This window comes from Alligator mississippiensis, chromosome 4 (assembly GCF_030867095.1).
Source record: "Alligator mississippiensis isolate rAllMis1 chromosome 4, rAllMis1, whole genome shotgun sequence".
NCBI lineage: Eukaryota > Metazoa > Chordata > Crocodylia > Alligatoridae > Alligator > Alligator mississippiensis.
Genome location: NC_081827.1, coordinates 185,275,558 through 185,299,660, shown reverse-complemented (window position 1 = coordinate 185,299,660; position 24,103 = coordinate 185,275,558). Strand labels below are relative to the sequence as shown.

The window sequence follows — 24,103 nt, the reverse complement described above, 5'->3', positions numbered from 1 at the left end:
AAGAGTAGCACATGCAAATGACCCGGTACTGTCTCGCCTTTGGATTAGAGCTACAAAGAGCATTATGGAGAACGCTTTCACAAAACAAATTAAGACTGTTACTTAAATGTCACGGCACACTATTGTATTTGGCTACAGATCATTACACCTGATACTAACACTTTTAAAAACTGTAATAACTTGGAAAATATTACATTGAGTGCCCACATGTATAAAAGGAAAATAGAAAAAAAATAAAAAAGAAAATGGGTTCCTGAAGTAATTTAAACATCACCACTCCACGACTAGAGGGAAAGGTCAAAATTTAAGTAAGCTGAAAGGAACATGAATGGCAAAATAAAATGCACAAACAAAAAGATGAAAAGACCACTGGAATGACTCTGCAAACACAAAATGAAAGCACGCATGCTTTGGGCAAATTTGATTTCCATTCCTGCATTTGGAAAGGGAGAGAGGCAATGGGGACAAGTCTTGGAGAAGCAGGTAAAAAGGGGACAGAGGGGAGGTGTTAATCTAAAATGTGCTGTTTTAATTTATTACCTTCAGTGTTGGTACTGCTGCTGCTGTATATATTTCGCAGGCTACCAACACGGTTTAGTTTCCAAGCTTTGCGTTTGGCTGCATCCAGAGAGCAGAAGGGAAAGAGAAAAAAAACAAGAGAAAAGAATAAAAATAAAGAAAAGAAAAACGAAAAAGGGGAGAAAAGAAATGTCAAAGTATCATGTGAAGTAAAATACAAGCACAAGCAGCTACATACACAACCACACACACATCCACAATGCGCACAGAACAATACAGCTTCTCTATACCACCAAAAATATGGTCAGCCCCTATTTTTTTAAATTGAAAAAAAGACACTTTTAAGTCTTTAAAACATGACAAGACTTGTCCAGATTAATTGGATCTGCTATTGTAAAACAGAAACAGACAATGGAATAGAAAATGTACTTGCAGTACTTCTATAATGATGCACTATTAGAGAGAAGACAACTATTGAGGTGTAATGCTGTTTAATTCATAAGGCAAAACCCCCCCTGCCAAACAAAGGGTTTTCGTTATTGCTAAGACTTTAAAGTATTAATCGCTACATGCCTGTAACAATAAAAACTTAAATTTCTGGTGATCATGTAATAGATTTAAATCATCAAACAACTATGAATGCTGTTCCTAGTGTTAGGCTTAAACGTGATACTTAATAATTATTTTAGGTGTCAAGTAGATGCTGTCACTATGCAAATTTTGTTTTTTTCAGAAGCAGGTCACTGGCAAAATTGCTTATTTGGAAGGTAACGTAAACAGTCTGTTTATAACAGAATCTCTCATCGCTTTAGCAGAATTAGAGCAAACTTTTAAATGCCTATTCTGTCCTTTGAATTTCAAGCTCCTGCTTCTGATAGTAACAGGAATAGCTCTACAGAAACTACTTAAAGTCCTCTACTCATTATGGAAGATTAATTCCATCACTTTATTTGGTTCTATATTTTTACCTCAAAATCAAATTCAAAACATGAGACATAAACCCAACAGCATATTCAGACTAAAGTTCCATGAGACAAACTTCATTTTCCTTGTCAAACCAAAAGCAACCCCAAACACGCTACTGGCATTCAACACAAAACAGTATACAACCCTCAAATCATGTCTGTTTTTTATCCATAGAACATGCACAATAGGAATAATGGGCATGGCAAACATCTGACATTCCCACCCAAAATGATTCTTACATGTGACCTAGAAGAGCCATCTCTAAGGATGAGGTGGTAGATTATCGATTTGTAGATGCATGACTTAGCAGGTATTGTTTTCATAAAAATGAACAGGTGCAGAACAGAGAACAGATTTCACTTGTAACACTGGTGAGAGTGGCAAATCTCCATCATCTGTCAGAACTAGTAAAACTTGTGACTTCAAGCCATGCAAGCATAGGAAGACACAAATGCCAAACATTGAAGCAGGCCTCATATTCTGCCCAGTCTTCTTATTCATTCAACCACCAATATGCACCCATAATAATTCTGAGTAGATGAAAAGAACACTTGGTACAGGTGATCAGTATCATCACCCCCATTTTACAGATGTGCAAACTGAGGCATAGGGATGGAAGCAACCTATCTAGGAATATCCAGCAGCACAGGGCTGGAATGGAGAACAGAACCCAGGTTTCTTGTGTTACAAATCCAGCACCCTCTGTATTGAACTACACTGCTTGCAGAGAATGTATCAGAAAGAAAATGGAAGTTTCTTAGTCTCTCTCCATATACGGTCATGGTACATGGTGCAGCATATTTTGAACTAGAAAATTTACCATCTTAGTTCATATAGAGTCTATGATAAGAAATTTCAGGAATGTGATAGGTTATTATGGTTTTTCCTTCCCCCAGCTGTCCTTCAGCTTTTGGGATGATATATATACTACATAAAATATGCAACCATTTGAAAAAGCGTTTTTCTTATTTTCTTGTCCGGATATATATCCTTTATCACCATCAAGGACTGCTTCAACCAAAAAAACCCGCAAACAAACACCAAAAAACCCGTGCATATTGAAAAGTAACATTGCAATTAATTATTTCATATATTAAACAAAATTATACCTTAAGTTAAATGGCTGAAAAGGGAAAAATACTCATTTTCCACAGAAGAACACAAATAAGGAATCCAATTAGAAATGTTAATATGCAACTAGATTTACACTGTAGGTGATGTAATCACAAACTCAATTCAGTTTAATGCTAAAGGGAGAAATTCCTTCCCATTCCCTATTTCAAAAATTCTCCAAATAAGCACTGAAAATGACCTACCATACCCACACAATCAAGAGCATTCCTATAAAAGTTATTAAACTATAATTGAAGAAGAGTATCCAACTACCCTAGAACATTAGAATATACATACACTTTTTTAATACAGTGGAATCCAACTTTTAATGCTTTGCACTGAGAAAGGAAAAATGGAAAAGTAGAGATTTGAGTGTTGTCACCCATGGCCTTACTTTTAAAAATATATTACTTAAATGAAGATATACAATATTATCTGGACATCTGAGTGATTGGGTCAGATTCACGTATACCTATAGTCAATTCTAAAAGTATTTACTATGTCCTTTAATATTAAGGACCTTCTCTTTTAAGAAACATTTAGTAAGTCTCAGCAGATACTAACAACTAGAGAGGCTCAATTTCCCAGCTGAAAACTTACTTTTCCTGACAAAATTTACATATAAATAGGCAAAATCTAGGCTTAGCCTCCCCTTTGAAAGGGGAGAATATCTCCAGTACATAAAGCCCCTTCCCAGTGTGCTTTGTTTTTCATTTTTCATACTCTAATCGCACATTAGAGTATGGATGTATAAGCAGGAAGTGAACTTGCAGCCTGGTTTTCTATTAACCTATTGATGAAATAATCAATTTTAATGTGTTAAATGTCATGCCTTTTTCTTGCTTTCAAACAAATGGACTTTTTCCTGCAGATGCTGAGATCCTGGAACATCTTTGCATGTCCTGCAACACTGATTAGACCCTAGTAAACTTCTTTATTGGGGTGCTGTGCTGTCTTAAATAACACAACATTAACCATCAACAGGCTTTGGACAATGCCAAATGCAGCCTGAAGGATTTTGATTGATGTACATAAGAACACCAGGGCCCAGCTTAACCAACCTACTTTGACTGCCTTCAAAATTATGTACTGACTATAAATTTTTGTTACTTACAAGGAAAGCCTTAACAGTTACTGGAAATCATTTTGCCTGGTTTGTCATTGGCTTGCCTCCCAGGGCATTCAGTTAATCTAGTCTGGGGTCCCCTTCTAGTTCAAAAACCAGGTCAATGTAAGTTATGTCCATACTAGGATGTACAACACTTATTGGGAATCTAACTACAGAAATACTTGCTGTCTTTTGCTTAATGAAACATTCTATTTTGAAAGGACATTAAGATACTTTGAATTTGCTAGTGTGTTTTCACGAGGCTACTTTTCCATTAAAAAAAAGCTTCTCTTTTTTAAACTATAAATTTGGGTTCAGATCTTTAAATTTAAATAAATCTATCCCACACAAGTTTTTTACCTTTTTAGTTTGCCCTGACATATTGAGTTTTCCATCTAGTATGTTGCAATATCATAACCTGCCTTATTAATGTGTTCCACAAGGTGTCAAAGAAGTCTTTTATCAATACCTTTAAACTTGCCTTTGTTTTGTATACATTGCCTATTAAAACCTAAACCCAACTGTCCCCAAAATCAAACCTGAATGTATATACAGACTTCAAGGAACAATTTTTGATCAAAGCTAATTAACACGCAGAATTTAGACTGATGAGATCAAATTTCTACCCCTTCAATCAGCAATTTAATTTGTGCTTTCTGACACGCAAACTAGACTGGTACAATAAGTCATTATTCGTTACTTGGTGATACAGAGCTATACTATTAGGAACACAGCTCTCACCTGCCAAACAATAGCATAATTGCTATAATAGTTTACTTCAGCACAAATCATAATCCAGCAATTCCTGTTATGAACACTCTTGCACGAGATTATAATTTCAATCTTTGTGATGCTGAGGCATCTTTAGAAAACGAAGGGTTAAAAATAATCTTGAAATCCAGCCACTTTTGTTGAATCATTTCTAGAATCTGATTTACTGCTTATGCATAGCAGAAACTTCTTTCAGCAACCTAAGTAAAATATATAAATTAAAACAGTCAGATCAAGTAAACTAACTGATTCATAAGGAGGGAAGACCAATGAGTTTCCACAAAGAACATACCTTCTCGAAATGTTACAATAGGACATACTGACGGTCTTTATCATGGAAACTATGGCACAGGCAAGCCAGTTGTTACAGCAGTTGTTCAATTCAACTTGGAGAAAATTTAACTCATTTTGGCTAACTGTTCTAACAGAGCCACTCACTAACCGTTTCAGACAAAAACTTCTATATGCAATCTAAGCTTTTAGATATACGCCTATCACTATACTAATGAGATATTTTTCCTATGAATTAAGTTATTAAGAATTTGTTCCCTCCTTACTGCACCCCCCAAATTTGTTTTAACTTTTAGTGCTTAGTTGTACACTCAGTGGATATGCAGCATGTTTTTTTTAAAAATCAGTTAGCGTGTCTGCATTTTTGCAGTACCTGACAAGAGATGTGATACAGTACATGGTTTAATCTGGGAATTTTTGGTTTAATTTTTGTACAAGTTTAAGACATTCTACCAGTTCTCAAGAAGAAACACTGAAACCCCTAAGTACATGCTTTCATTGTAACCAACACATCCCAATCCATTTGGAACTCCATGATAGTGAATTCTGTATTCAGAAATCAGGATTGCATGATCTTCTTTCCTCAAAAGTAAGATGCGACTCTTAGAGCTGGAGTTCTAGGGCATTTATACATGTGCTTCGGGGGGCGGGGGGTGGGGGGAACGGGACACTTTAATTATAGTGGTTCTGAGAGCATCTTGTATATCAGCATCCCCATGCTTCAAAATGGTGACAGCTTGTTAAATGAGCTTTAGATAATGCACCCCCACTGCCATTTTGAAGTGCAGGGATGCTGATACACGAGACACTGGAGGTTGCTGAAGCACGGTAATTACCACGCTCCAGCAGACTCGATTAATCGAGTCTGCTCTGACGCACTGTAATTATAGTGAGTTAAAGTGGCCTTGCTGCTCTTGTCTAGGCACCCCCAGTGACTCCCCTATTTAGGCTGCTTATCATTTTTTGAAAACATTCATCAATTTTATTTATTCTGAAGTGCTCTAGAGTTTCCAGAATTTGCAGGATGATTTTGAAATCTGACTGCTCTGTTATCAGAAAAGTGCCTTTTAATATCTCTATCTGAACTCCATCAAAGTTGGCTGATTTATAAGATGTTGTGGAATATCTCCCTTCAACAGTGCACTTCATGTGAAGCCATTACCCAGACACAGATCCAATGGACCCCCCTCATCCTCTGGTGCATCAAAATGCACTTTGATCTGGAGGGAAACTGCACTGCACTGGAACTCAGGAGACCATAAAATCCAAAGTCACTACATCTACTAGCTGGTGCTAACGTGAGTCTTTCAGAGCATGACCTCATAAAATAGGAATACAATATGTATCTTTAATCTGGTAACCCATATCTCAATTTGGCTTCATTTGGGGTCATTTGCCAAATATTTCTTTTCAAACAAGGTGTCTGTAAATAGGGATATTCCTGCATATGCAATTCATTGCCTTCCGTGTGGTCATTACACAGCCGCTAAATACTGTTTAGTTACATGTGTGATATTTTGTTAAAATAACTTCAATCAGTTTGCATATTGTCCATAAACTGTTTTTAAAAATACTGTGCATAGTAAGAACTCATGCAATCCTTATGAATAGGGACTCACCCAAATAGAGGGAGCACGTGGCTGATTTTGCGCACAGATTGTGGGGCCAGCCACCATTTTTGCAGGCTGATTGTAATGCCCTATCCATGCCTCTGGCAAGCCAAGGGGCCCTGCCCCTTGCTGCTGATTGGTGGAGGGGGTAGAGCTGCATGACAGGCAGCCCTCTCAGCAGTGAGGGGTGGGGGGTGGCACCCATCTTGGCTGCTCTTCTTTGTGCCAGCAACCCCCTTTCCCTCTAATATTTTCTGCAAAATCACAAATTGCATAGGTCACTACTTATGAAATGAAGCTCTCAGTTTATTTACTCCAGGGATGTTAAACTCATCTGGCCCTGAAGGCCGGATGGGTGGTGCAGTACTGGACCATGAGCCGGATCAGGCCCATGGACCCCACTACCTGCCCACGTTTCTGCTCCAGTGCAGGTCGCATCTGCCCAAACTGGTCCAGGTTGTGACTCGAGTGAGCACCAGCACTCAGCCCGAGTAGGCACCAGTGGTGGTGTTGTCCAGGACTAGACTGACGAAATGCTGTGGCCTGCGATGGCCCGAGCTAGTGCCACAGGTGGCACATGGCCTGGGCACTCTGTACAGGAAGGGTCGGGTGCAGCAAAGAGGGCAGTGCCATGGACCATATGTTTGACGCCCCTGATCTAGAAGGACAGCAGCATACCAAGCTCCTTTCCCCCTACCAATATGTTCACTCTCTCTTAATACTGAAGCACTCCAGACGTGTAATTTTGTTTAACCTCCAGTTCTTGGTATCTCTGCTGAATCTGGTAATTACTGCATAGCTGGTTGGGACCTGGCGGAGTGACATCTACTATATCAGTGGATGATGGAGTGGCATCTACTATATCTCGTGTGACACTGAAAATCCACAAAATGGGTACAACTCTTAATTCTTATTCAGTGGGTCTGGATTTGTATCGGTAACTGGCAAGTTATATATCATCCCACCATCTTATATACATTTATTCTACTTACAACTCATTAGCTGTGTTTGAACCTACAGTTTCCAAATATGAAGGCAAGCAAATGACAGAAACTCTCAGCTCGAGCCTTGCCTGTCATGGAGTTCCTATGAGTAAATCCTGAGCAAATCACAAATTAAAATAATTTTAGATGGGACTATAACAGTGTGTTCCTCATTTTCTATGTACTCGACTTGAGACCCAACGTTACTGATTTACTTAAGTTTTTAATACTGATCATCACAATTGTAGTGAATGGGACAGGTGAATGCTTAGACCTTTTGTCAACTACTTAATGTGGTTTAGAGAAAAAACATAAGGATTGAAAGTTAGGAGGTTCCGAGTTCTCAACTGGCTTGCAACTGATTTGGTGCGTGGCTTCATGTAAAATGTATTTGCTTCTGTCTCAGCTTTCACTTATGTCAAAAAGGTAAACATTCTTTTGTAAGGGGAATTGTAAGGATCAATTAGTTAATGTTTATACAAAGCTCTGCATTTGTAACACGCTAAAAAAGTATAAGTACTATGAAAATTTGATGCAATTACTAAGACACTCCAAACTAGCAGGGACTACAAAACGTTGGTCTGTTTCCTTGATGTCATCCCCCTTCTGTAAAACTCTGCTATTTCAATAGGGATGCTGGGAAGACAAATCCATTAGTATCTGGAAGATGCAGATAACCTTAAATTTGCTTTTTGTTAAATTTTTAACACTTCACTTTATCCAAACAATATGCTTTTAGCTTATTTTGTAAATAGCATATATTTATATTTTAAAATATACATATAAACCTATTGAAGACAGGAAGACTGCACATATGAGAGAAATGCTGCTCTGGAAAAGCCTTTTGCTAAGATAGGGAGTAATTGGGAATCATTTAAACTTAATGACTCCCAATTACCACATATCTTTGTATTTGCTCAGCTAACAGCTCTACATCTGTGACTATCCCATTGCAGACAGGATTTTGTTTTTGTTTTCTTTATAGGGATCCCAGGTATTTTGCTTTAATGAACCTATTTTTCCCTGTTCATTCATTTTTTATTAGTTTGGTATTATAGTAAATATGTGTGCTATCATTACTATTACTACGACATTAATTCTAAAAACACCCAATAATGTATTGCCTATCAGGGTGCCTGTGCACAAATTTTAAATGTGCAGTGCTCCCCAATGGAACTTAAAATTGTAATCTTCTGAGTCTTGTTAAGAAAAACATTAAAACTTATTATTTGTATTTTGGTAAGTATAATAAAACACACTTCAATTCTTAGGAATGTCTTAATGTCTATAGTTTTGACTCTGAAGTCTTCCTTTATCAATGTACTACGAAACTACAGACTTGTTAATGTCACCTCTGGTCTCCATCTGACAGAGTTCTTTGTTGATTAGATAAATAGTCCTCAGATAGCTGATTAAAAAATGATGTAGCCGTTAGGTTGTGTGTCCAAGCCTTGTCAGCCATGTTGGATGTTAAAGCGTGCATGAATTACATCCCTGGAGTGTGCTGAACAGTGCTGATTAAATGAGGCACGCCACAGCCCTCAGCATCAATTATCAGAAATAATAGGATCTTTTCACCTACACTGGAAGAAGGGGGTTGGGGACGGAGTCAGTGTGCCACTCATTTCTGAGAATATCTCAACATCACAAGCACAAAATAAATAACCCTGTCCATTCACATAAGTTTATTTTTTTTATGAAACAAGTTAAAGCATAAGAAACTGTAAGATGCTAACCTTCGCAGGTTAAAAAATACAAGTTAAACTGGTATGTGCTAGTAACTAAACTAGACTTGTATAAATGCCAGTTTTACAGAAAGGCAAGCTTATCTGTCAGAGAAGCAGAGTCAGATACAGGCTCTGGGGCAATCTGCATAAAGCTACCACCACAATGGGGACTGGATTCTACTTTTTTGCCCTTCTCCTGCACTTTTTAGTGTACTCTGCATCCCATGATCTTTCATCAGGAGCCATTTCACTGTAAAGCTGCAGATTGGAGATTTCTCTTTTGTATTGGCCATCTGAACATTCATTTGCTCAACAAGACTGTGCCAATGTTCTGTTCTTTCATAACAGGAGCAGAATTATTTCATAAGATGCAACCCAGAAGATTCTTACACTATGTGAACTCGCTACTTCAACTGTGAAGGGGCTTGACACAATGCTCTTTTCCTAGAGGACACCATACAGGGAAGTAGTAATGTTCAAACATCCATTAAAAGGCCTTTGAAAGGATTAAAAAAAACCTAAACCAAGAAAATACAATGCAGGACATATATTTAGAGAATAAAATAGCCTGGCTGAATTGACTTTCTGACCTGGAGTAACGTGATGCCTGTAAATTCGATAAAAAGACAACTTTATAAAAATATTTAAAAAGCAGTCTAAATATCTGACACATTTATACCTTCTCTGCCTTACCCAGTACACTGAGTGGTATGCATTGCAGATTTTAACATATTGGATTTAAATGGCAAAACTACTTTAAACTCCTGAAAGACATCTGAAGGCTTTGAAAGGTCTCCATTTAGTGAGTTAATGTGGACTCTAATAGGGAGACAAATGTAAGATAAAAAACAAAAGCAAAGGGCAAAAGGTATTTTATAAAATAAGGAATTCAAGCTTGGTTAGCATGGGTCAGATTTTTCAAAGGGGATGAAACACCCCAACAGCTCCTATTTAGGCATCTACTCAGAACCAGACAAGTTGATAGGTGGTGAGCTCTTCTGAAAATCTGACAATGATTCTTTCCAATTGGGAGGGGAAATTGTTAAAAATTTGTGATTTGTGAATTTGTAAACCAACTAACTCTAAACTTGATATTATAATTTAATATCTGATGATGGACTGGAGACTGACAGTCAATGATCCATTTTAAAACTGTGAAACAATGAAAAGTAATGGTATTTGGAAAGTATTGCTATTTTACTTAAATTTAGTCTGCAGGTTCACCTTTGTATATTTCAAATGAAGAAAAGAGAAGAGCGGGATGTGAAAGATTCATTGTGACCACTGAGTAAGTATCTAAAGTATCATATTTACTTATTTAGGAATAAGACCACTGTCAATTAATATTAATAAGGAGCAGTTCATAAAATGGTTAATTTTTCTTTCCTGAGTAAGGTTTTTTTCAATGAATATTCTACAGAATGTAAAGGACTAGGATGACTATCCAGCATGCTACCAATACATTACAAACATCCAACATTCAGAGACAAAATACATTTAATTGGAAACATTTTTCTTTTTTCTCAGTTTTTCATTTCCTGCAGAAGAAAATTATAGGTCTTTTATACACACAAAAATCTTTTTCAACCACCTAGAAAAATTGTCTTTTAATAAAAGCTTTAAATTGTACTATCATATTTCAAAGTCAACGAACAGTTAAAGCAGCTAATCAAAGGCATAATTATTTAATGACTAGTACTCATGCTATCTAACAGGGCCATGATTGCTTGGCTGTGATCACTAGACCACCAGCTTCAATACTGGAAAACAAGTACTTTGCTTGTAGCATTTGATCAACCAATTTCTAAGGTTAGATTCTTCAGTCGGGTTGACTTTATGAAGGTAGTTGAGTTATTATGGCATCAGATAATCAGTTATACTACCTCCATCTTTCTGCTTATATTTGAATTAGAAATAATTTCTAGGGGTAAAAGGTGTCAGGTATCAAACAACATAGTACCAATACCCTGGACACAATATACTGGCAACTACCACCACCACCACCACCTTTTAGTAGTAGTTAATGACACAGAGGAGGTTTCTATAAATCTTAGCCTACCTTATTCTAGTGATTATAATATAAAAGAACAAACTGGTAATTACAAAGGATTTTTCCCCTTAACTGCACTTTAATACTTATTGTCAATACTCCATTTATTCTGAGTAAGCGGAACAACACATAAGCTGATCTTCTAAACATGGTTGGTTTATACTAGCAACTCCTACAAATGGAAATGCTGGAACCTAAAGTCTGATATCTCAGTTGACATTATTAAAGCTATCCAAAATTACTTATTTACATGAGCTTTTAAATTTGTTGGCTTTGCAGTAAGACACTTACTTAGAGATAGCCTATTATAGAGAAACTGCTTGAATCATAATGTTTCAATGTGGGGTGCTAAAATCATAATATGAATTGTTACCCTTATTGACTCAATTTTTATTTCATGGTTTATTATTCAAAAGATTCCTGTGTTCTTAACTACCCAACAATTTGATTCCAAGATGAGTCTTACTTTTGTATTTAACATAGATTGAGCTTCCAAAAAAAACAGGACAAAAGGCACTGGGCATCACCAACAAAACTGGATCATTTTTGTTAAGCTACCATTTCAACCAAATAACTTCCCTCATGCTGCTTGTTTCAGTCTTACGACGTTATAATTTAAAGAATCAAAAATAACAGTGTATTGCTATGGCAGCCAAAACTTCTGTTCAAGTTGCTACAACATGGTGAGTAATCCATTTAATCTGAGAAAACAAATCACTTTCATATTTAGATTACAAATTAAGTGATTTACAGGATTGCAGTTTCTACTTTGCAATGCTGTCAACACATAGTGTAACATGGTTATACTGCAAGCAAACAGAATTATTTCTAAAAAGTAAAAAAAATCATGAGACATCAGAAAAGGGACGGAGGCAAGGGCGGAAAGCAACTGTGGCATAATGCCAAAATGGATTTAAAGGAAACTATTAGCATAGTACCAAGCATAAAGGGGACATGGTATTCTCAGTAAGCCTACCTTACTACTTCTGTTTAGACACAGTATTAACTCACTGCAAAGAGAAAATTCTCACTTGCTTACTCCACAGAGAACCACTACTTTTATGGCATGATGGATTTATTCTTGATTCGGACCATCAGTTTCATCTATGGATAGGGAGCCTGCAATCTTGCCCGTTATAGGCTGATAAACAAGGAACATTTAAATCCATTAACCAAAGATGCATTGTTCTATACTTTCTCCTCCTTTGAACAAAAAGCAGCCACATTTTGTTGATAGTGCAAGCAATTACTGTCAAGAAAACAGTTACAAAACAAGAAAAAGAGCTATTTCCACTCAAAGGAGTTTTATTCTCAATTCTTGCTTTAAAAGTTATTCTCAATGCAGGAATCCTGAAATATCTGAAGTACTCTGCCACTTCCTTATCATGCAATTTCTTTTCTAATTTATATTGGATGTCACAGTGGAAATACAGTAAACTAAAAATAAAATCTGCTACAATAAAGAATTGTAATGGGATGAATTAAAACCAGAGAGAGCTGGGAAATTTAGAGATGAGCCTCAAGCAAATACATTTTTCCATACAGGGAAAAAAACCATGCAGTATTAAAAAAGTAAAAAATATTTATGTACAGCAAAGTGAATTAAAGAAAGTACTCTCCTAACAGATCTATAAATCTCTCCTTCAAACCTCTTTTGAAGCCATACTGTTACTATGAAGCCTACAAAAAATAAGACAATGCATAACAGTGTGGCTGGAGAGAAATTCAAGCAGGCAGTTAAATAAATCAATATCTCTGTAATTACAAAAAGCTAAAGAAAATTAACAAACACACACAGAGTATAGTTTGTCTACTATTCCTTTAAACATTCTTCATTGAGAAAAATGTGAAATTTGAGGTAAGAGGTGAAAATAAGAGGTAGAAATCCTAAATGACATGTAATGTTAGAGTTATTTTTAATAACTGTAAATAAAGAAATCTATCAGAAAATATTTTAAATAATGTCAAAGGCCTCATTTACCTTTACTTTATGGTATTAATGGGTTAACATAGATCTACCATAGGGAAACAGGGCAAATAACTTACCTGAAATTATGATAGTGACCAAGTCCCTTTCCTGGGGGATAAAGACTATGAAAAATAAAAGTAAAGTCTCATACACCCCAAATTAGTCTACGGTGATGGTTAAGACCATGTTTAAGTCATGTGTAAACTGCCCTGGCTCTTATAAATAGAGATTCATAACAGAAGACATACCTAATTATAGTCGTGCTATTGAAAACTTCTATAGATCATCATCCTTCAATGTTTCTGATGCACAAAGTCTAGTTACTAGCTAATCATACAGGACTGAAGACAAAATTAAGAAACTAAGGCATGGTACTGAAGTTGAACTTTATGTAAACCTATCAGAAAAGGTAATAAAAACCCATCTGCTATGATAACTCTGAAAATAATTGTTTCGTTAATTTGTAAAAGCCAGTTTAAAAATGGCTAACGTTTCTCCTACACAGTCTTAATGAGAAGAGTTCATATGCTACAGCTGTTGCAGCACTGGCTGAAATGTCTACAATGATAGAGAGGAAAAGCTTTCCTAGGGTGATATCTTTTATTGTACCAACTACATAATTGGGATAGAGTTTCAAATGTAAGGCATTCTTCACCAGATTACTCTACTATTACTACTACCTACTATAGATTAGCTTTATTACAAGTACTGTAGAAGACGCATACAAATGTTTATGTTCCCTGAAGGATGTACATTCCCCTGCTCAGGACACAGACCAAATGCCAATGGATGGGATTTAGAATAAACAAATGTTCACAGGAGCATGCTACTTGATACAGCTTTACCAGGCCTATTTGACTTCTGAGTGGTCAGATGCCATAGGCCCTCTGACCACATGCCATACAGGCAGCATGCCCTTCGGGTCACATGTCATGTGGGCTAAACCATGATGCATGGGCTCCCCCCCAAGCTGTGTTGCACTGTGCCACTCCCCCCCCCCCCATGCAAACACTATGCAGGGTCCACCAGTTCCCCCAAATCCCCCCATCTGTGAGCTCCCTCTGCCCTGTAGGCTGTACTACACTGCCCCACCCTCTAGGAGCAGGGACAGGAAGTGGAAACTGGCAGAGAAAGTGGCAGCCCAGAGACTCTGGCAGCCTCAGCAGGAGAGTGATGGGGGGTAGGGGGTGGGGAGCAGTGCACAGGCCACAGTATTAAGAGATATAGGTTAGCCCCACCTGGGGGTTACATACAGCCTGCGGGCAGCTAACTGGACAGCCCTTAAAGATGGGTTACTTCACAGCTCTGATTCAATATAGAAAATCCCTAGGGACCCAATAACATGTGAAAAACAACTTAAACTGTGGTCCTGACTTCATTTCTCAACCAAAACATGGATATTGCAGGAGGAATCTAAATGCAACAGGGAAAAACAGAAGAAGGGGAAAATGTATGGGACATGAGAGAGATCAGATGATGAACAATTCTCAACAACAGAAACACAGAAACAACAATACCTTGACAGAAAATTTTACACAGAATTTATAATATAATACTTTATAAACACACAGACTTATTCCCCCAAACCTTGACTCTAGGGTGATGGATGAGAGGTGTGGATACTTGTTCCCAAACCTCCCCTTACTCCTGGATTCGGCTTCTCCCTTTGCTGCTTTGCTAAGTGAGAAGAGACACGTTTCCCTCCTGTTCACTGGTTCCACGTCACAATGCAGAGAACCATTCTGGACCAAGCAGCACAGAATCCATGCTGAGTGATTCTCCATAAATGTCAGTAAGGGGCATGCAGTTCATCATGGATAAAAGGGGGAAGGATGTGAGTTAGAGGTTCTTGCTCTATGCAGAAGTCTACTAATTGGCCTCTAGTACCCACCTTCTTTTCTGTCACATCATCCTGTATTACCTCTATAAATAAGAGATATTTAACATAATTTACCTTTTAGGACTGGCTGGTGTCCTAACAGTGAAGATGGTGACCAAATGGTTCAAAAGAGTAATAGGTGAGGTTCCATACATCTTTATGTACAGTTCAAATCTTGACCAGGTCTTGACTACCCATCAAAAGTCATTATCACCTGATGGAGACTAGTGACCTATACTCAATGAGACTATCTCAGTCACTTAATGGGTAAATGACTCATGATACATAGTTCCATGGGTGGTGGGAAGGGAGTTAACTGATCTTCAATTGCTCCTTTAAAATGGAAACAAATGTCCAACAACTACAAAGTTACACTTTAAATTGCTCTCACTATTAAAATAAATTAGTTCTCCTCTCCCCCAAGCCATTTCACTACTTTATAAGAAAGCATCCTATATGCGTATTTATTTAACTTAGAATTCCTCAACTTTACTTGAAGTCCTAATGTTGTCAGGACTATTCATGTGACACACCTAAAATACTATTATTAAATCTTTAGGTGGATGTGGTAAAAAAGTATCCTGTATACTCTACAATCCAAGTTACGTTTTGAACATATGAAGAACACATTAGGATTGAATTGTCACACTACTCAGTTGTTTTTCATTAATATCATTTTATGACTTTTACAACTTGGCTTATCTAAAACACAGACAGAACTGAAGAAAAAGACCACAAGAAATTAGTGACTAGCTCTGTGAATAAAGTTTTATAAAAGCCCTGGAGGTTAATTTTACATATATATACTTTAACATATTTTGTTAGAGTATCTGCATGAGACAGGCTGCTTGTAACTGAATTCAAAGCAACTGTGTGACAAAGCACAACTAGAAGCTAGTGTCAAACCTTTCCTTACTAGCCAAAGATCTGACCTGTTAACTACTAAATGGCTACATGACAATGGCTGTTACTAATCACTTATTGAATAATGAAACTGACACAACTGATAAAAGGTTTCAATCTTGGAAAAAAATGATTTATAGTATTTCACTCTACTGGCACTGTTATTTGTATGACAAATGGCTGGACAGACAACAGTTAATCTCTGCACACCTCCAACTCTGATGTGGCAGCTTCTGCTTGAGCATCCAAATAATCAAGAACAGCTAACAATACAGCTATGATGTTGCGAGGGGCTGAATGCTGGTATTTTATCAAGGCTGATCCCCAAATCAATTTACGCAATGGATTTTTTTTGGTGGGGGAGGGACTGTGTGTGGAAAAAAAAAGAGAAGGGGTATCATGGAAACTATAAACTGCAGCTTGCAGCTAGGTATCTAGGCCACGTACCTGCAACACAGAAATGAAATCATCAATACAACCAAGGCATTAATGATTTCAGAAAGCTCAGTATAGTTTATAGATTTCCTTGATGGCAAAATCTGAACTGCAGCATCATACAGACCTGTCAAGGTTGTTTGTTACATTGTAGCATAATAGAATCCCTGCTGTGCGCAGCAAATCCTATTTTCCCTCACATGGGAGAGGGATGTGGCTTCTTTTAAGATGTTACGAGATAATTTTTTTTCTTTGTGAGAAATGAATGAAACTTTATATTTATAAGCAGCATACCAATAGCACCTCTATCTGATTGGTACTATCAGCTCCATTCTACTTTTTGCCAAAGTCAAGTGTATTTTATAATGGCTGTCCTTCATAAAGACTACATGCAAACAGAACGGAGTGATTTTTTCAGGGTGCCGTTTCTCTCATTAGAAGTATTTCACAACTTAGTATTCAGCAGTTTTAAGTTTGCATGTGAAATCAAACAGAAAATTTTCCATTCTAATAAGGACAATGCGATTAAAAAAAATCTGAAGCAAGAAAATAAGAGTATTTCATTTTTTGCCAAGTGAGCAGAAGTCATGTGCCAAAGGTTTTTATACTCTTACAGTGCAGCCTTGCTAATTCATACTTCACTAAATCTCACACCTTATAAACCATATAAAAACTATAATTTATATGCAGATTCCTTTGGTAATGTCTCATTCTTTATTTTATCCCCCCCCACCACACAAGTTAAGGCCCTGATCCATCAAAACACTTAAAAATATGTGCTTACCTTTAAGTGAGTAGTCCCGTTGACCTGAAGGGAATTACTCATATGTGCAAAATTGAGCAAATTCAGAACTGATTAGCTAGATTAAGGCCTAAATGAACAAAGTGTATTTTGTAATGCATCATTCTAGTATTTGCTCCCCACGGTCCTGAATCATCAAAGTGCTTAAGCATAGAAGCAAAGTTTTTAAGGCCTGGGGAGACCATCATAATCATCTTGCAACTGTTTGCATAATGCAGGCCATACGATAAAGAGCTCTCTGCTATCAGAAATGTCTTCCTCATGTACATACTAGTAGACATTGATCGAGGCCTAGTCTACACTATATAGTTTTGCCATTAGGACTGAGAGTGTCTCCATACTCTAAGCTGCTCTGTAATGGCAGAACCTCTTCCTTCTGCTGGTAGAGAAACACCACCTCTCTAAGTGAATGTAGGCTTTTGCAGCCACCCAGCTACTGCACCTTCCATGCCATCCATGCCATGTCAGAATAGCTGATAAAAAGGAGCCACAGATCTCACTGCCAATCATGAGGGACAGGTGAAAGGGGGTGAGCTGCACGTGCTCTTTCTTTAACCTAGAGGTAGCCTCTGTCTGTAGCCAGAACTTCTGCACACAAAAGGCCCAAGTCACCTCCATCTTCTCTATATAGAACTTTTATACTGTTTTAAAATGTTTTACTGTAAACCATGTTTCCAAAGCCTAATATTTTTTGTAGTGAATTTTTTAACCCTTTAGTTTTCCTGCATCCCCAAAAGTGCTGTCGCCAGAAGTGGCTACAGCATTCCAGGAACGGTCTCACTTAGGCTACATACAAAGGTAATACTGTATCTCTTACAAATGTGACCTACACTTTTTGGTGTATGGACTTACATTTGACTATTAAAAAGCATATTCAGATAATACCTTGTTATTTCACCATATCACCATAGCTCCTAGGAGCCCAACTCAGACCAGGATGTGATTTGGCTGTACTAACACAAAACAAGAAGATGGTGATGAGAAGAGATAAAAAAAAGGATAATGACAGAATGGAGAAGATCAAAGAAGCATTGAGACTGTGTTGGTCAGCAAGCTAGACAGTGATCCAAGTCTAACAGGAGCCTATCTGATGTCATGCTTTTCACAGGCATCATGGCAAAGGAGAGTTTTAAGGATAATGCAAGTTTTGTGACTGTTTACAAAGAGTTCTGCCCATAAAGAGCACTGGGGAAGTGGACAATGAAGGCAAGTAAAATGGCCTAATCTAAGGCAGAAGTCAACATCTCACTAGAGAATGAGAGATGATAGGGTAGGGATAGGCCATAAAAGGCCTTGAAGTGAAGTGGTATGTTTGATATGATGGAAAAGGGGAAATCAAGGGGAGGGATGCAAGAAAGGGGTGACAGGGTCAAAGCGACAGGCACAAAAAATGATCTTTGCAGCAGCATCATGGATGGATATGAGTAGGGCAAGGCTGAATTTGTCAAGGCCAGAAAGAAAGATATTGCTATAACTGAGATGTAAGATTATGACAGCCCAGAAGAGCATTTTTTTCTGTGCTCTGTGGATACACACAGGGAAGGCCATATCTTGAAGATGTCATACAGAGAAACAATAATAGACTGCTGAATACCTTTGGGCAGTGGTTGACAACCTTTTCAGACTGAGGGCTGCAATGACCGAGCTCAGGTCAGAGGCGGGATAGTGCTAGAACTGGAGGAGCAGCAAGGGAGAAGCTGCCTGATGTCGATGCCCCACGTCCGTGGGATGGATCAGTACATTACTGACTCCTGTTTAGATTCATAGATTCTAGGGTCGGAAGGGACCCCAATAGATCATTGAGTCCGACCCCCTGCATAGGCAGGAAAGAGTGCTGGGTCTAGATGACCCCAGCTAGATGCCTATCTAACCTCCTCTTGAAGACCCCCAGGGTAGGGGAGAGCACCACCTCCCTTGGGAGCCTGTTCCAGAAGTTCTTCCTAATGTCTAGTCTAAATCTGCTCTCTGCTAGCTTGTGGCCATTATTTCTTGTAACCCCCGGGGGCGCCTTGGTGAATACAACCTCACCAATTCCCTTCTGTGCCCCCGTGATGAACTTATAGGCAGCCACAAGGTTGCCTCTCAACCTTCTCTTGTGGAGGCTGAAGAGGTCCAGGTGCCCCAGTCTCTCCTCACAGGGAGGCCTGCAAGCCCTTAACCATCCGAGTGACCCTTCTCTGGACCCTCTCCAGGTTATCCACATCCCTCTTGAAGTGCGGTGCCCAAAATTGCACGCAGCATTCCAACTGCGGTCTGACCAGTGCCTGATAGAGGGGAAGTATCACCTCCTTGGATCTGTTCGTCATGCATCTGCTGATGCACGATAAAGTGCCATTAGCTTTTCTGATATGGCTTCGTCACACTGACGACTCATGTTCATCTTGGAGTCCACTGGGGCATCAAGATCCCTTTCCGCTTCTGTGCCACCAAGCAGGTCATTTCCTAGGCAGTAGGTATACTGGACATTTTTCCTCCCTAGGTGCAGCACTTTGCATTTCTCCTTGTTGAACTGCATTCTGTTGTTTTCTGCCCACTTGTCCAACCTGTCCATGTCAGTTTGTAGTTGTTCCCTGCCCTCCGGCGTGTCCACTTCTCCCCACAGTTTTGTGTCATCCACAAACTTGGACAGAGTACACTTCACTCCCTCGTCCAAGTCGCTGATGAAGACATTGAAGAGTATTGGTCCTAGGACCGAGCCCTGTGGGATTCCACTGCCCACACCCTTCCAGGTCGATACTGACCCATCCACTACAACTCTCTGGGTGCGACCCTCTAGCCAATTCGCCACCCACCGGACTGTGTAGTCATCCAAGTCACAGCCTCTTAACTTGTTCACCAGTATGGTGTGGGATACCATATCGAAGGCCTTCCTGAAGTCTAAGTATATGACATCAACCCCTACTCCTGCGTCCAGGTGTTTTGTAACCTGGTCATAAAAAGAGACTAGATTAGTCAGGCATGATCTACCTGCTACGAACTCGTGCTGTTTTCCCCTCAGCATAATTTTTCCTGCCGGGCTCTCGCAAATGTGAGCCTTGATCATTTTGTTCAAAGACTTTGCCAAGGATGGAGGTGAGACTGACTGGCCTACAGTTGCCTGGGTCCTCCTTCCTCCCCTTCTTGAAAACGGGGACCACATTGGCCCTTTTCCAGTCCTCCGGGACCTGGCCTGTGCCATTTGAGTGTTCAAATATTCCTGCCAGTGGCTGTGCAAATGACGTCAGCCAGTGCCTTCAGTACCCTCGGATGGAGCTCATCCGGGCCTGCCGACTTAAAGGCATCCAGTTCCTCCAAGTGACTCTGCACCATCTCAGGGTCTATGCATGGTAGTCTGGTGCCCTGTTGCTGCCTCTCCACAATCCCAGTGAGAGACTTGTCTTGCCCCTCACTTAGGAACACTGAGGCAAAGAACTCATTAAAGAGTTCAGCCTTATCCCCCCTGTCTGTCACCAATTGCTTCTGCCCATTTAATAGGGGTCCTGTTCCACCCTGGGCCTTCCTTTTACTCCCTATATAGCTGAAAAACAATTTCTTGTTATCCTTAACTTGGGATGCCATCCTCAGCTCCATGGTAGCTTTGGCCCATCTAACTGCCTCCCTACAAGTGCCCTTTAGAGAAAGGTGTAAGTCAAAAATGAAGACCAAGTTGTACACAGGAGGATAGTATTTCTATGTTAAGATTGCGTTAATGGTTAGAAATCAATGAGATGTTGGAGACAGGCTGTTGTACTAGGTTTAGATAGAAGGAGACAGGTTGGGTAAAGTAGATCTGTGAGTCCATGCCAGAGAAAGTATAGTGGAATTCAGGGGTGTTTGGATGTGATTATACAACAATACGATGGAGAGAGAGAAGAAAAGGGACTCAAATGTGAAGCCCTCAGGAATATCCACAAAAAGCTGCAGGTTAAATTAGGAGGATATGCTGCAAAGCACACTGAAGGAACACGTAGAGAGATAAAAGAACCAGGAAAGGAGAGTTCCACTGAAGCCAAGGAAGGACAAAATGTGTGTGTGTGCATGTGTGTGTGTGCGCACACGTGTGTGTCCACACATTACAAGTGAAAGAGAATGAGGATGGAGACTTGGTTCTAAAGTCTGGCTATGAAGAAGAATGTTTTAGTGATGCAGAATTTGGATTGGAAAAAATCTAAAATGGAACTGGAGGAAAAGACAGACTCCTACAAACAACTATAAACTGCACATCCAATGAACTTTGAAACAAAAGGGTGAAGAGAGATGGGAACATAAATGGAAAAGCATGTAGGGTTAAGGGTATCTTTTTAAAATTATTATTGTTAGAGTGGGGAAAGACTAATGAAGAGCCATTCAACTTCTGAGTGATTACCCCTGGATGAACCATCTGCAGCCCCATCCTGCTCCCCTCTGGGGCCCTGCAGCTGCACATTGTGGTCCTGGGCCCCAAGTCCTAAGCACTGCCTGGTTGGGCAGCAGCCCCAGATCTACCCAGCTCCCTCCCTACAGAGGCCTCAATCCCCCTCTCCCCCACCTCCACTTACCTGCTGGAACTGCTCTGCAGGTTGCCTGGGTACATGTGCATGGCCCCTGTCTGCCTGGGTACACGTGGTGCCCCCATCTCACCACCCTCCTGCCAGCCTGCAGGGAGCTCATTGCAAAATCTGTGGGTTTCTCTTGTAAAATGAGAAATCCTTGTTTGCCTCTGGTAAAAAGGTAAAATCCGTGGTTTACTCCATTTTTCCATGGGAAACGAAAAACCTGGATCCCTGGTGAAAAAATGGCCCAAACCTGGATTTGGGAGAAGGAGAGTTAGCAAGGATGGCAGCTATCTGGTGAGAGCTTAGGGCTGGCAGGTCACACCTTACTATGGGAAAAGGAACCAAAGGGTCAAGTCAGAGGAGAATGAAACAAGAGATAATCAATCACATCAATAGAAGGAGGAAAAAAGCAGAGAGGAGTGAAATCTAGCACCCCCCACCAGGGGTTAACCTGCTGCTCTCAGGCTCCTGGTTGAGGACCACCCTCTGCCCCCCTGCATCTGCTGCCAGGGTCTCCAGGTTTCCCCTCTCTACACTCCAGTTTCCACTTTGCCAATTTCTGTGTCATTATAGCCATGAATTGCTTTCAGATCATTGATAAAGATACTGAATGACATAAGGATGAGAACAGATATCTAGGGGAATGCATCAGGAACATCCCTACTGGATGATAGCTAGCTAACCACTTACAATTACTTATTGCAAGATATTGCTTAACAAGTTTTAAAACCCTTTCATATGGACTACACTGGTTTTATATAGTGCTATTTTAATTTTTTATTATAACATGTAAGACTATGGTTTAAAAACCTAAGTATATTATGCCAGCATGGATGTCTCATATAAATAAGCTTTTTGATAAGACCTATATTCCATAAAACCATGTTGATTCACATTTATTTTCCCCAATATCTTTTCATTCTTTACATGCCAGTCTTTTCATGATTTTGGCCGGGTTCAATACAAGCTAACTAGTTCTCAAGGCATCCTATCTACCTTTCTGAAAAACTGGCATAACCTTGGCTTTATGCCAGTCCCCTGAACTTTCCCAGGGTTGCAAAATTTGTGAAAAATTCCCCATTAATGCTCAGAAAGCTGACCTTGCAGAGAGAAAAAAAAAAGAAAGTTTAACTTAATTAGTTGATGCTTAACATCTTTCCTAATCACACACTGAATAGGCGCAAATTTCACTGAATGTAAGATATGAATATATCAGTCTGCTTCTTTCTAAATGCAGAAAAATATGTTTTACTTTTTTTGTCTTTTCTGATTCACAATTGAGAATTTTACTGTTTTTTGTCTAGTATCGGACCTGTACCACTACTAGGATTTTGTTTCTTCCTGACAGAACTGAAGAATTCCTTCTTATTGTCCTTTAGTGTAACGGAGCTTTCGCTGATATTGTTAGCTTCCTTTGTCACCTGTTTGCAGTTTCTAACTACTAAAGGGCATGTATTGGGAGTCCAGCAAGAGGATATTGTGACACAATGGGAGCACAAAAATGACAGGAGTCTAATGTGACTACGCAAGGAGCTTCCAGAATGCCTCAAAACTAAAAGGAAACTATAGAGGCAATGGAAAAATGGTAGGTCATCAAGGAAGCATACCAGGAAATAGTAAGAACTCACACAAGGAAGACACGGGTCATATGCAGACAAGTGTGGCTGTGCGTTATGACACATACCACACATTCAGTTGTTTTCTGCACTGCAGGGGAGCAGTGTGTGTGTGTGTGTGTGTGTGGGGGGGGGGGGGGTTTGACCCCTGAATGGTTCTCATAGGGGCAGCGTGCACTGCTCAAAACCAAAGCCTGGCTGGCTGGAGCCGCACTGCGGCAGGACCCTAGGTAAGGCCCAGTGCTGGCCCCAGCCTCACCTACCCCACCAGGGTTAACTTGCCACATGCAAGAGGGTGTGTGGCACAGGTGTACCCCAGGGACAATTAGTGGTACCACAAGGTGTGCCGCTGCTAGTTGTACATGGACATTTGGTTCCCTGGGGATTTGTGGATGCAGCCTCAGATTTAAAGATGTTAGTCCATGGAAAAGGGGAGGCAAGGAAGAACAGGCTTGCCACTGGGATGAGCTGACATACAGGCTAGGGACAGACATTACACATAAACAGGTTTAAGTGATTAAACTGGTTTAAACCTGTAACAGAACAGACAGTCAGTGCACATAAGCCAGTTTGAAAATGGCTGAAACCAGTTTGATATAAACCTGGTTGAATGTAGTATCCAACTTAACTGATTTGGCTCAAACTGGTTTATGTAATGTCTGTCCCAGACTTTTTGCTGGTTTAAATTAAATCAGACTCCCCCAGCATCCCGGTATGCTCTCTGGCTGGGTGGGGCTCTCTGCTCCACAGCAGGGCTGGCACCTCCCCTCTGCTCCCTAGCTGTAGGTGCGGCAGAGATGTGCAGGCACAGCAGCATCTGCCTGGCTTCCTCCTGCTCTCCCTCTCC

General features: G+C 39.6%; 1 protein-coding gene across 5 annotated transcripts in view; it reads right to left on the bottom strand.

Annotated features, from left to right (window-relative positions):
- The window catches only part of AGAP1 (ArfGAP with GTPase domain, ankyrin repeat and PH domain 1), a 589,050-nt gene that overhangs the window by 87,894 nt on the left and 477,053 nt on the right, over nucleotides 1–24,103 (bottom strand). For 3 of the 5 annotated variants that reach the window (XM_019492038.2, XM_059727176.1, XM_059727173.1), the window contains one exon: nucleotides 541–618. The exons of the other annotated variants lie outside the window; for them this stretch is intronic. In XM_019492038.2, coding sequence (XP_019347583.1) covers nucleotides 541–618 — 78 coding nt within the window. The remainder of the gene's footprint in view (nucleotides 1–540; nucleotides 619–24,103) is intronic. 5 annotated transcript variants of the gene reach the window in all.